The 13,574-nt window shown below is 52.5% G+C and overlaps 1 protein-coding gene across 9 annotated transcripts in view; it reads left to right on the top strand.

Moving 5' to 3' along the window:
* PIP5K1C (phosphatidylinositol-4-phosphate 5-kinase type 1 gamma) overlaps positions 1-13,574 on the top strand; it is a 43,396-nt gene that overhangs the window by 11,995 nt on the left and 17,827 nt on the right. For all 9 annotated transcript variants that reach the window (XM_082780073.1, XM_082780070.1, XM_082780072.1 and 6 more), the window contains exons 2-6: positions 6,874-6,905; positions 9,202-9,288; positions 9,627-9,757; positions 10,378-10,495; positions 12,414-12,566. In XM_082780073.1, the coding sequence (XP_082636199.1) occupies positions 6,874-6,905; positions 9,202-9,288; positions 9,627-9,757; positions 10,378-10,495; positions 12,414-12,566 (521 nt within the window). The remainder of the gene's footprint in view (positions 1-6,873; positions 6,906-9,201; positions 9,289-9,626; positions 9,758-10,377; positions 10,496-12,413; positions 12,567-13,574) is intronic.

The following is a 13,574-nucleotide window of genomic DNA, read 5'->3' as shown; positions in this document are numbered from 1 at the left end:
ACCGAATCCGTGTCCCTCGCAGTGCCCGGGGAAGGGGGGCTCGCTCCACCTGGTGCCCGCGGCCCGAAGGACTTTGTGTCAGTGACGCACGCTGTGCGCGACCCCGTTCTGAAATCCCCTTTTAGTCTTCGGAGTTTGAGCACCCCAGGAAAATCTCTGTCAAGTGACATTAGCAGGAGTGGAATTAAACCTTAGAGGATTTAGCCGAGCAGCTTTGGCTGCAGAGTAGATCAGGAAATAGCCCGCTCCTTAAAACTCAGGTGCGTCTTCAGGACGGCTCGGGAAGGGTGGCCCTCGGGCAGCTGTGTGCCCTTTGGCCAGGGCTGCCTCTGCTTTTGGGGCTTTTGGGGTTTGCTCCTGGTTGTGGTGCCGAGCTCCCGCAGCCTTAAAGCTGTGCTCTCTGTGTAACTTCTGCGTGTCCTGGCTTTGGGGTGGGCCGTGATTGGGAACTTTGGGGCAGGTTTCTTTACTCGCTGTGACTGTATTAATGGACTTCAGCACCTCTTCCAAAAGGTCTGAAAATGGGGCGTGTGGGGAGGGAGACACCTTTCTTAATTTAGCCTGGAAATAATTCCCGGCAGTAAGCGAGTAATGGGACGAAGCTCTGTCAAGTAACACGGACAGGGAGATGCTGTGAAGTGGTGCAAGCCATGAACAACCTGGGAGGGATTCCCAGCTCGGAGCACTGAGAAAGGGCTGAGGGCTGAGGTGGGGACAGACTGATGTCTCCTATAACCCAAATTCCTGAGCTCTCGGTGTCTGCTGGACTGATGTCTGATGGTGCTCAGGGGACAGGGGCGAGCTCTGGACTGAGCCCTTGTGCTGTGCTGCCTTGTGCTCCTGCGGCCTGGGTGGGGAAACGGCTCTCCGGGGCCTTGTGGCTGTAGAAAACCACATCTAAAGCAGCAAAGGGTGGTTGGTGGTTGGTGCTGCACAGGGACCAGCACTGCATTCAGGTCCCTGTTTTTGTGCCGCAGCACAGCTTGGGAGGACGTCAGGAGAGAGGTTCTGCCTCCTCTTGCCTTTTCACTCCAAGCTACAGCTCCGCTGCCGGCTGGGACCTCTGCTGGGGGATGCAGGGCTCGTCCTGCCCCGAGCCGAGGCTGCTGGATGCCACAGCTCTGCTGAGCGACCCGAAGGAACGTGGCTTCAAAGTGCCGGCCTCTGATGGCCTGGCTCTAAATTGGCGTCGTGGTTTCGCTGCTGGGTGTCGGGGGCGCAGGGAGCTGGCTCCAGCCTGGGTGCGCTTCCCGGCGCGCCGCTTGCCGCCTGTAATTAATCCTAATCAAGCTTTGCTCTGCATTCAGGCAGGCAGACTCGGGCTTGAAGGCCGCAATAAGGAGCGGAGCCAGGGGCTAGGAAGAGGCCGGCGTCCCCGCCGCAGCTGCCGGCTGCCGACCTTGGGCACGTCTCGCCCGCTGCCCCGCGGGGAGGGCGCCCGGACGTGCCGGGGAGCGCGTTCTGCTCGCTCCTCCCGCCACCGGCGGCGTGGAAGGCGGCAGGAACGCCGCGTTCAGATAAGGCTGCACCTTTCCCACCCAGCAGATGCGAGCCCGAGCATCCCACTGGATTGCATAATTACAGCATGGAGCCGAGCGGCTGCAGCCTTTTTCCGCTGTTGGGCGTCAGCTGTTGTGTGCGCGCTGCTCTTGATGAGGTTTTTGTTTTTGCTTTGTTGTCAGATGTGTCACACGGTTCGGGGTAGGCGCTCGGAAATTGTACTTTTTTTTCTGCGTGCAGCTGATCCGAGACAAGGAAACAAATCAGTTCCTTTTAAATTTCATTTCCCCTGTCTTGTCCTGCTCGTTCCCTGCTGTAATTGGGCTTCCCTGCTGCAAACGCTTTTTGGTTAGCTGTCAGGGGAACGTTCCAGCAGGGCACGTCCTGGCTCAGCACTCCGCATCCCGAGGAGCTGATCCCATCCGGCACCCGGGCAGGAGCGCGTTGCCTCCCGCTTGTGCCCGGCCTCCTGCTCTGGGGTAAATGGGTTATTTCCGAGGCAGGAGGAGTTTCTGCATAAAAACTTTTATTAAAGAGAAAAGCAGGCGCTGGGTGTCTTTGGTGCTCGAGGAGCTCAGCTATGGAAGTGCCCAGGGAGGGAGGCAGGGAGTGCGCTGTGTGTGCCCTCAGTGCCCCGAGGCCCCGTCCTGCTGCCCCAGTACATTAAGCTCTCTCCTTAATTTGTACAGGCCCTGCTGTTCCTTTCCCTGATGAGTTTGTGCTCATGTAAACGAGACAAAGGGCACGGAGAAAGTGTGGGGCATGGCAATGGTGCAGCAGAGCACGGTGTGTGACCGCCAGCATCCTTCCCCCTGAGCGGGGCTGGTTCCAGGGGGCTCCAAACGGCAAAGGGAGGTGTGGGGAGGCGCAGGACCCCGGCCCTGGGTGTCGAGGAGGGATTAGATGGGATTGCTGATCTCCGGCTTTCGATGCTGGCGCAGTGTGATGCTGCTGAACGCCAGCGTTTCGGCTCCCTGTGAAGAACTGTTGGGCTTTGGATGGGGTCTAAACCATCCTGAGGGATTCGTGTTGGTGTCAAAGCTTGCGTTGCTTTCCTAAAGCTCTTACAGACTCCATCCAACAAGCGGAATTTATCTCAGATTGCTTCATTTTCCTTTTCATTGCTCCAAGCTCTCCAGCAGCACCCTGGGCACTGCTGGCTCTGAAAGCAGCCGGGTACAGCTCCTTGGGAAGAGACCCTGCATCGCAGGGGGAGCAGCCCCCACACCTCCTCTGAGCATCTCATGCATCCTCTGGATGCTTCTCATCCCAATCAACCGGTGCTGTCACGCGGGGAGGCAGCGTGTGAGGCCCCAGAGCAGGTCACCCTGGGTGCCTGGGGCGGGCAGGCTGCAAGCAGCTGCCTTCTCAGGGTGGCTGCGGAGCCCTGCTGCTGCCCCTGGGGTTTCTCCTCCACCCTGCTCATGGCCCTGGTCCCGAGTGCTGCTTGCTGGGACCCAGAGCCATGCAGTTCAGGTGTGAGAAGTTGAGGGGCTGCTCCCTGCTGGCCGGGTTGCCCTTCCACGCCGCCCTGGCTGGCTGCGTGCCGGTTCAGGTGCCGCTCTGAGCCACGTCGAGTTTTCTGGCATCTTCTCCGAGTCGCTTTTTTGTTTCCTGAACTTCAATTTTCTCAGCGGTGCCTTATGGAGAGTAACAGCTGTCTCTCCTGACGGATGTGTTTTGCTTCCAGCCTGTCTCTCCGTCTTTCTCCTGCAACGCATCTGCTCCATGCGCACAGCCTTTGCCGCGCACAGCTCGTGCCCTAGCCCTCTCCCCGCAGGATGCGGGTCCCAGCCCGATCCCACCATCAATCCTCGCACCCTGCCAGCAGCCTTCCTCTCCTCTTGTCCCAGCGGGTTGCTCAGGTGGCTCGTGCCCTCTTGCTCTTCGTCAGATGAGTGTGAAATCAGACCCAGACCTCCGTCGACATTTGGGGGGGCTCTCCAGAATCTCCCAGCTTCCAGCCGAAGAGCTGGCGTGGTGTTTCTATTCCCGATGTGTTTTTAGTTGCAGTCACCGTGTGTATCTCCCAGTAAACAACTGAAGCTTTTATTGAAGATGCAGCAGCCTCTCTGCTGGGCAGAGGAGCCCAGATAATTTCACCAGCTATTCGAGTCTGCTCCCACTGCTTCTCCAGTGCATACTGAAGCATTAAATATTTATAAGTTATAAATGTTTGTGTGATTATGCATATGTCTTACAAAGAAGTCGGCTCTGTCAGGTCTTACATAAGAGCTCTGCTTGGTTGTTTGTAAACTTCCTTAGGAAATTCTTCTTCAGTGGCTGGAATCACCAGCTTTAGCTGGTTTTGAGAGATCCTAGGGACTGTTTACTTGGCTTTATTTTTTAATTTATTCTCTGCGCATGAGTCAAACTTGAAACCCATGTTTTTACCTTAAACTCAGTATAGGTCACGGGCAGCAAGGACCAGATCTTCTGGTTTTTGGGAAGCTTTGCTTTTAGGCCTGAAGGATTGGTGAATTTTCAACTTTCTGACTTCGGGCATCACTTGTGTGTCCCAGCTGGCAGCACCTAGAGAGGCTGGGGGATGCAGGAGCCGCTGTGCTCCCGACCCTTCACTGCTGAGGGTGATGAAGCTGGTGGATGTACACGAGGCCCCTGCCCACCCGTCGTGTGCCGCTTACTGGGAGTGAGAGGTCAAGAGGATGTAAACGGGGGCGAGGGGCCTAAAGATGCCTGAACAACAAGTTGGCACAACACATTGCATGAGAAGAGGGACGGGTTGTCTGATCCTGTGGAGGCTCAGGTTCTTCTGGAGGGGTAGAGCTAAATCCAGAGAAATCAGAGTTTGGGGCACGGAGGGGTTTGGGGAGTCCCCTCCCTGCCTTCGGTGCTTGAGCACCCTGCTGGGATGGACACCCAGCTGCGGCCATGGACAGAGGTGTAAGGAAAAAAAACAGGCGTTAAATCAGATGGGAATGGCCTGGCGTTACAGCTGAAGCTCTGAGGGGCAGCACGTGGGTCTGCATGGGGTCGAACAGAAGCAGTGTGAGGGTGAGGAGAGGAGCTGAAGGCAGCAGGGCAGGCGCGCGTGAAGCACCACCAGCGCCCAGAGCTGCGCTTCCATCCCTGGCTTCTCCTTCTGGAGCTGCTCCTCACGCTCCTGAGTGCCCCCTCGTTAAGCTGCATCAAATCGGATAAGAATCATTTCAATTAGCTTGCTAAGTATTGAAACTTCCCCCGGCAGAGCTCCGCTGCCCCGCAGACCTGAGTGCCAGCTCTCGTGGCTGTGTATAACCCCGAAGCTGGAGCTAAATCAGTTTTTGCAAGGCCATCTGTCAGCTTGTTTGAGACGAGCACAGCCGAGCACCGGGTGCTGAGGACCCAGCGGAAGATTTTTTTTCATTTTCTGCCTAGACGGGTTGATTTCATAAAGCCGATTTTTCTCTTTGGAGAGGTTTTGCTGGTGATGCCCTTGGCCACCTGAAGCATCATTCCTCCTGACAACCCCCGGCTCTCGCCCCAGCACCCTCCCGGCGAGCACGCCGCCGGTGTTGATTCCACACTTGGTATGTGTACAGCAGCAGACACTTACAAGCTGAGAACGAAAGCAGCTTGTGGTAATTATCACAAAATTAAAGATAATCTCCTGCTCTGGAATTGTGACAAAGTGCAGAAAAGAGATTACTGCGGCTCGTCAGCAGCGCGGGGCCGTCGGAGAGCGGAGCAGCCTGCGTCGTTCCCGGCTGATGCAGTGCTCAGCAGGGAGCTCCCAGTGCCCTGGCTCCCCTGCCTTTGCTGGACTTCATGTTGAATGACCTTAAAATCGTTTGTCCTAGGCCCAAGATCTAATTTCCAGCTCAGGACCCAAGCGTGCGTTGTGCAGTGTCTGAGCTGGCGATGCCTGGCGGCAGCGATTCTCCGAGCTGAGCCACGGTGTGGTCCCGGGGTGATGGGAACTTTCACCACCAGAGAGACAGAGGCAGGCAAAGCCTGCGGTCGGGGGGCTCACATTGCTGAGGGCTCGCATTGCTGACTGCTGAAAACACCCCATAGACGTGCACTGTTTGCATTGGGGCATCCCCAGTTTGCCCAGGCCCGTGAGATAACCTCAGCGCTTCTGCCTGAGTGTGATTCCATCTCCCCTGTGCCTGCCAAGGGTTTTTGTTGGTTTTATTCTGCTTCCCACTCGAAATGTTTCCTGAAATATACCCGAATCGCTGTTCTCAGCTGCAGAGCAGCGTGCTCTCTTACGCCTGACTTCTTGCTCAGGTTCCTTTGGAAACAAGCCCTGAAGCATCTCGGCTTGTGTTTTAGGAGGGCGAGCGGTTGCCCCGGTTAAACCATCCTAAATCCTCTTTGGCCAGCTGGGGAGATGCTGAAGTAGCAGAGCCTTGGGCTGGTTCCTCCAGGGCTTTCCCTGCTCTCTAGCCTGAAGGACTGGACACCTCCCACTGCCCCCAGCTCGAGCAGATATTCCTCTCGAGCTGGAGGGCTTGTGTGCCGACAGGCGCTTGTGTAACCCACCCCTCTCCCTAAGTGGGGAACAGTCAAGGGCTCATGAAGAGCCCCGCTTCTGCACGGCCACAGCTCTCGAGTTTTGCTCCCTGGCCTCTTGCAAAACGAAGCCCCTGCTGCAGGCCTGCAGGTTGCACAACCTCCTCCTGGGCGGGCAGCTCCTCGCCTTCCTCGGCAGCTCCAGGTCCTCGCTCCTGTTCCTGAGGGGCTCGGGCTGGAGCTGCAGGACCCGTGTGTGGCTTCGCTGCTTCCTCCCCGGTCACCAAACTCCTCGCAGCGCTCGCCACGGCCGGGGCAGGGGAGCAGAAGCTGGCCTCGTGTCGGAGGAGGGCTGTGGGTTATGGCTTGGTGCTTCCAGCTCTGGTCACGTATCTGAAAGCTTCAGGCAAAATGCTGTTTTTTTTTTTTTGCCCTTCGCTGTAATGGAGAAGTGGTGGCTTCTCCCAAAGGCAGGGGTAGAAATAAATGATGGATTTGATTTTGTGATATATTTGGACCTCGTGTTCTATAAATAGGTTCAATTATCAATATGCTTTGTCAAGGGCCTTCTGAGAGGCTGGAAAACATCTCCGTAAGTGTCTGGGCCGCTGTGTGTAACCGCCTGCGGCGTGGCGTGGGCCTGTTGCTCGCAGTGCAGCAGGGATTAGGAAGAGCTCTGTACTGAAACCTCAGGGAAAAAATATTGCTAGGAAAAATGGTGCACCTTTGTGCTGCTATAAATTGGGTGAACCCAATAACTTCAGGTTCCTGTGCTACTGAAACTGAAAACCGAGCAAAAGCAGCTGCTTTAAAGGCTTTCCAGCTTGCTTGAAGGAACAAAGCATTAGGCTATTGTCTGAGTAGTTTTAATCTCATGTGACTACTTTTACTAATGCTCTCCCTTTTTCTCCTCAGGTCTGGCACCAAAGAAAGCAGCCATCACTGAGGTGAGATGCTCTTGAAAATCCTGTGCTGAGAAATGAGAACGCAGAGCTCTTGAGAATGCCTCCGCATGACTTTTTTGAACAGGGCCAGGTTTTAAAATACATTTAAGTTTACTGAGAATTTGGTATTGGTAAGGTTATTTGGGAGACAGAAAATTAATGGCAGCTCTGTGGTGTCTGTGTGTTGGTGTGACCACAGCCACAGAGAAATGGGAAGGGATTTTGCCCTCCCTGTGGCCAGTTTGGGCTGTGGCTCCGTGACATCTGCCTGTGAGAGGCTGGATCTGGCTGGGGACACTTCTTCCATACCGGCACCTGGAGCTCCTCCTGTCTCCAGATGGAGACTCCACATGTTGGGCACCTCCAGGGCTCTGTGTTGGGTCTCATCCCCTTCTGGGAGGGGGCAAGGTGGCTGTAAAGTAGGGAGCCCCGAGGTGGGAGCATCTTGAGGGGCTGATTTTCTGCACATCTCCAGGTCTCAGGTTGCTGAATCACTGGTACCTTCTGGAGCAAAACTCTTCACAGTTGGCAGCAGGGAATCTGGTGGGAGGATCTGTGGCTGAAAGCTGTTCCCTGAAGCCCACACTTGTGGTTTAGGGCACCGTGTTCAAATGGTTTTTGTTTTATCTGATTTTCTGACATAGCCCTTCATATTTCTCACCTGAGATGCTGAACGTTAGTATACATGAATAGAAAACTCTTCCCCTAAGCTGCCAGGAATGTGGCACTTAATTCCTTTTGACTGCCCAGAAATATGCGTAGTAGAAAACTCAAATCCTGTAAAAGATAATTGCTTTTTTCAACACGCAAATAGCCCCCCTCTTTCTTTCCCTGGAAATGCAGTAGAAGTAGAGTGAGGGGCTGTGAAAGACTTCAGTCGCTGATTTTCATACAGCAGTGATTTCCTAACCAATGCCCACCTCTGTTAATGCTTTGAGGATGGTGATGAGCCACAAGGAGAGGTGGGACAGTGCAGCTTGGGCTTGCGTGTAAGAGGATGCAGCTCCCTGGTTCGAAGCTGCAAGGAAATCTTCGCTGCTGATCACACCTCCTTGGAGAAGGAGTGTTTGGATGCGAGCTCGGCTGTGCTAAATGTTTAGAACAGAGTAGGAAGTGAGGCTCTGAAGGAGAAATCAGGCTGCCCCTTAGTTGCAGAAGTACAGGCAGCCTGTCCAGAAATAGCTGCAAGCTCCTGATTAGAAGCTAAAACACAAAGAGCTTCTGTAGTCTGAACAAAATTATACACTGTCTGCCGTAGACATCAGTTCTGAGAGATGACTGTGTGCAGCGCTTAGAGAGAGAGCGATATAATGTTGTCACTTGGGAAATGACCTTGGGTCTCGCTGCACACTGCTTAAAGTGCATCCAAGGCCTGGCTGTTCCGTAATGTAACAAAACCCCAAAAGTCTCTGGTGCTCGCTGACCGTCGCAGCTATCTGATGGGCTCTGCGGTGCTGGGGCAGCGGGCAGCAGGTGGGACACTGCCCCGTGGCACAGCATACAAGTCCCAGCCCTGGGGCTGCATCAGGAGCTGTGTCCAGCCTCACCAAACGTGGTCACATCAGGTGGTAAGGCTACAGCTGCCATCTGCTCCCTCCTGGATCAGCAAAAAAGGCCTGGATGGACTCAGAAGTAGAGGTGGAGATGGGGTAGGAGGAGATTTCTTCTCCCTCTGAAGTGCTGGCAGCCCTACAGCGTTTCTGTAGACTCTGCAAAACTTCAGGAAGAGCTGTTTTTGCAGTTCACCCTGTGTGGGCTTGTCCTTTGAACTGTTAACAAATGAGATCTTGCTTAAATGGATTATCTCCGTGTGAACACAGGAGTGGGGTTGCGTTATCCGTGTTATCCGCCTTTTATTTCTCAAGTCAAGTGTGAGGCGTTGGTATGAAACCTGAGGGCATGGGATTTTTCAAAAATATGCTTCTCGCAGTTTGATTTAATACATCCCTATTTTTAATCGATGAGAAACCAAAGGCAAGCAACCGGGGAATCCTGGCAGCTGGGAGGCAACGCTGACCTTTCCTGGCTCAGGGTCTGTGCCCCGTTAGTAGTGAGGGTGTCGGGTGGAGCGGCTGGGTATTCTCACCCCTCCTGTCTTGAAGGATGAATAAATAATTCAGACAGCCTTGTTAAAAGCTTGCCAGTGCCAATTAGACCTGGTTGCAGATTTTTCCACAGTAGTAGCGATCGCTCCATCCTTTATGGTCGTGGTGATGTGATCCAGCCTGTGCTGTTCTGCCTGTTGGTGTCAGCCGGGTCACCTGCTCTGCTGGGAAGTCACCGTGCCCTTTCGTTGCAGGGACCATCGCTTCCAGGACAGCCTGGCCAAGGAAAGAAGATAGGCCATCGAGGTGTTGATGCTTCTGGTGAAACCACTTACAAAAAGGTTTGGTTTTGGGGTGTGGGAGGGCGGTAGCGATGTCAGTGGTAGGCTGAGAAGCTGGGGCCAGGAGTAGAAATGGCACAGCTGAGCTTTCCTGGTTTAGTTTGTTAATAGCTACCAATCTGATTTAGCTTTTATGCAGCACCCTTGGACTGTGTAGTCTTGTAAACTACAGACCTTCTGAATTCACCTATTCAGGAGTCAGCTGAACTTGTTTAGCGGTGTATGCTGCTCAGGATGACCCAGTGGAAGTCACAGACTTGGCTGTATTGTAATACAGGGAATATTTTTGTTCTAATCTGCTGGGAAATGCTCACTGATGGCTCTTTCCTTTCTGCCAGACCACTTCATCCACTCTGAAGGGGGCCATCCAGCTAGGGATTGGATATACTGTCGGCAATCTGAGCTCCAAGCCGGAGAGAGATGTCCTGATGCAGGACTTCTACGTGGTGGAGAGCATTTTTTTCCCGAGGTAAAGGAGACAGGGAAACAAAATGGACGGATGATTTATTTCTTTTCCTCTCGCTGATTTTTCAAGAGAGCTTCCATCTGTCTTTAGATCACAGAGATGGATGCTCTGAATGTTTTAAATATGCATCTATTTCATACAAACATAGCAGTGGGAAGTGTTAGATTCCGCAGAACACTGACTTGCAAGGAAGCACAATGTAAGGTACAGTGCTGTATGGCTGGGTTTGTTAGTCTTGCTGTGTGCTTTCTTTCTACCTGTCTGTAGAATTTTTATCTCAAACACGGTATAATTTCAAGGGGGAAGCTCATTCTGGGAGCTCTTTAACTCTCTGTAACAAATCTCATGAAAGCTATGTTCCCTGGTAAATGCATTCAGCTTTACAAGCGGCTATTCCTTGCAGTCTTTGGAAATAGGTTTTGGCAGATAATTTTAAACCGACTTTCCTGTTGTTCTGCCACAGAAGAAAGCTGTTTTGTTATGGGTGGCTTTTTTTCTTTTTTTGTTCCTAAGAGGTATTTTTGCAAGGCTCAGTTTCATATACAGCAGCCTCGATGTGGCTGTACCCATCTGTCGAATGGTGATACAAAGGGTCGCTCATCTGTAATGTCTGTTTTGTGCAGTGAAGGAAGTAATCTTACCCCGGCCCACCATTACGCTGACTTCAGGTTCAAAACCTATGCACCAGTGGCTTTTCGGTACTTCCGAGAACTCTTTGGGATTCGTCCAGATGATTATTTGGTATGGATATATTTTTCTGTCTTCCCCATTTTATTCGAGATGATCTGGAGCAATACAGCAAATCTGCCCCTAAATCAAGGCTGTCAGCTCCTCTTGCCTAAAAGGGACAGAGAAGAGCCAAGGAATCTCTCTGATTCCAGCAAGGAGTGGGAACAGGCTGTGGCTTTAGGGGGTTCTGTTTTGGAGGAGATCCAGTGACCGTCCCAGTAAGAGCAGCACCACTCAGCCAAAACCCTCGTTTGCTCAGAGGTAGCTGTTAGCTCACACTGGAGGGAGAGGAAATGATCTGCTTTAAGTGTGTGCTGCTAAGCTGGGTTACGGGGTTCCCTCTCTTGCTGGTGGTGACAATAACTTGCTGTGTTTACAAGCAAAAGGGGTTTGTGTTCGGCTGGGTGCAACCCTGTAATGTCCCCTGGGGCTCTGAGGACAAAGACGGGAATTTGTCCTTGTGCACTCACTTGAGAACTATGTGAATGTAGCTATGTTAATCATCTTATGAAGACGGAATAAAACACAGCTTGTTCTTGTGCTCAGAAAGCTCCTTGGAGCTGTTTTCTAAACTACCTAGTAATACAAGCTGGAGGGGCTTGGAGTGCACTGGTGTTAAATTTGGTCCCCTTGCATGTTTGTGACACCCCGCTCTTTGGAGCAGGACACTTGTGGAACTGGGAAGGAGGACACATTAAATGAGTGCATGCCCTCCCCCTTCGGATAGCCATTTTTTTCTGACTTCAGCAGTAGGCAGGGGTAACCATAGCTGAAAACACACAAGAAGAAACAAGTCTGTGCCATTGCACGGCTTGACAGTAACGGCGCTCCCCATCTGTGCCATCTGAGATAATGCTGGCTGATTTGATGAGTGGCTCAAAACCCGGGTGAGGCAAAGAGCCTGCCTCAGTTGCAAAGGTCACAGCTCTGATTTGTTGCTTCTGTTTCCCCTGATTCTCTCTTGCCTGCCACAGCAGCAAATGCCTTTAATTATGCATGAGATAATTAACTTGATAAAGTCTTGGATCATTAATCTGAGCAGTGCTGAAAGCTGTTTTCAGTGTGTAATGATGAGCATTTAATTTATTGCTCTGATTATGGCCCTTACGTACCCCTACCTTCCTCTCCCCATCTTACCTCTTGCTGTGGCAGCTCTGACACGAGCTGCCCTGAACCTGCTCAGCCTACGCAGATACCCTGGGGTTGGTCCCTCGCTGCAAAGTGCACGTCCACACTTCTGCTTTCTATTTCTCTGCAGCTGCTAGGCATGTCCTCAACCGAGGACCTGCTGTTTGCATCCTGTTATCTAGCAATGTCCTCCCGATGCGACACCCCCTGCTGTTCTTAGCGCTGATCCCTCTCCTTGTTTGGACACCTGGTCTCATCCTTTTCATGCGTTTCCAACAGACTGGGGGTGAGATGTGGCTGTAAAACACATCTGTAGCAGGGGAGCACGAGGGCAGAGGAGGCTGCTGAGAACAGCCAGTGCATCGTGTTCCCTCCAGCACGGAGATACGCGGTGCCCTCAGCAGACTGTCATGTCTCTTAAAATCCTATCTTTCTGTCTGCGCTTGCAGTAATGTGCTGAAAGAAGCCTAAATGTGGTACGCACGTACATGCACAATGGGAAAAGATAAGATGTCATTATGAAGCCTGGATGTTACTGAAAGCAGCAGATTAGCTTGATTCTGAACAGTTGGGATGCTCTGAACTGTAATCTCACTCTCTAATTGTAAATTGTCCATCAGCTTTGCTGCTTAGACCTAGCCTATAATGAAAATAATGCCCTTTAAAGCTTTGCTACCCCATAATCTCACAACGAGGCAGTGTGCTGGGGTAAGACCTCAAGGGCCTAGAGCTCGGTGTGCAATGAGCTGGGGCTAAAAACGTCATTTTTTATTATTTTTTTTTTTCCCCTTTTCCTCCCTAGTACTCATTATGTAACGAGCCTCTGATAGAGCTGTCAAACCCTGGTGCCAGTGGCTCTCTCTTCTATGTCACCAGCGATGATGAATTCATCATAAAAACTGTGATGCACAAGGAAGCTGAATTCCTCCAGAAGCTCCTTCCTGGCTACTACATGGTGGGTATCACTCAGCTCCTTGGACCTGCATTTGTAGCGGCAGCTTTTTTCTCCCAGGTGCTGCACAGGGCACGTCACCCACCCCAGTTTCTGGAGGCCTGCCCACCCTGTGCCACTGACAACATCAACAGTCACAAAAGCCAGTCCCAGAAGCACAAATCCTGCCAGTTATTTGCAAGCTCTGTAGGTAAATTTGGGGGGGGTGGAGGGGGTGGAGGGAGGTGACTGTGAGCTTGTCGACAGCTTCTGGCCTGAAAATGGTTTCCCAGCCGTGTAAGGGTGCCCTTTTCCCAGCACTAGCTCTTTCTTTGCTTGGCACCGTGCCTCTGCCTGGCTTTGAGGATGGTTGTTGACTGCAGTAATGCAACCAGCTTGGTTTTATGGGGTAACCACTGCTGCCCCAGGTACGTCCCACGCGTGCCATTGAACAGTTACTCTGAAAGCAGCTGTCAGTTGTTGTGGCTCCTGCTGGCTGTGATACCAAGCTCAGGAATCCTGCAGTACCAGCCAGCTTAGCACACCCAGCCTGCTGCAGGTAGCTGTAACCTATATCTGAGGGCTAGCAAGCTGACGTACCGAGGCCCACTCGCATGGGATGACAAGCAGTAAATCAGAACCAAAGCCCAGCACCCAGAGAGGCGTATAAACCAGGAGCTGCCTCCCTGCACAACTGTGCTGCAGGATCCAGCTTCATACCTAAGGGCACTGCGATTCCCTGAGGAGCACCCAGGGATTTGTTTGCCATGGAGGTGCCGAGGAGAAGGTCGTGTTTATGGCAGGTGATGTTAATGCTGCCCCATCTGTGTGCGTGTTGCAGTGGGTTTGATTTATGTGTTTGTACACTCTTCTTTCTGAAAAGACTCATCTCGCTCTGCACATTGGGGAAAACTTGCTCGAACGATGCAGGGTCTGGGTTGTGGTGTGTATCTGGCAGCCAGCTGTGTGATTTTGGAAGTGGCAGTGAAGTTCCTGGAGAGGATGAGCGATTTTGGAAAGCCTTGCTGTTGT

The sequence above is a fragment of the Aythya marila genome (assembly GCF_965140915.1).
Source record: "Aythya marila genome assembly, chromosome: 27".
Classification (NCBI taxonomy): Eukaryota; Metazoa; Chordata; class Aves; order Anseriformes; family Anatidae; genus Aythya; species Aythya marila.
This window is presented reverse-complemented; position numbering and strand designations above follow the sequence as displayed.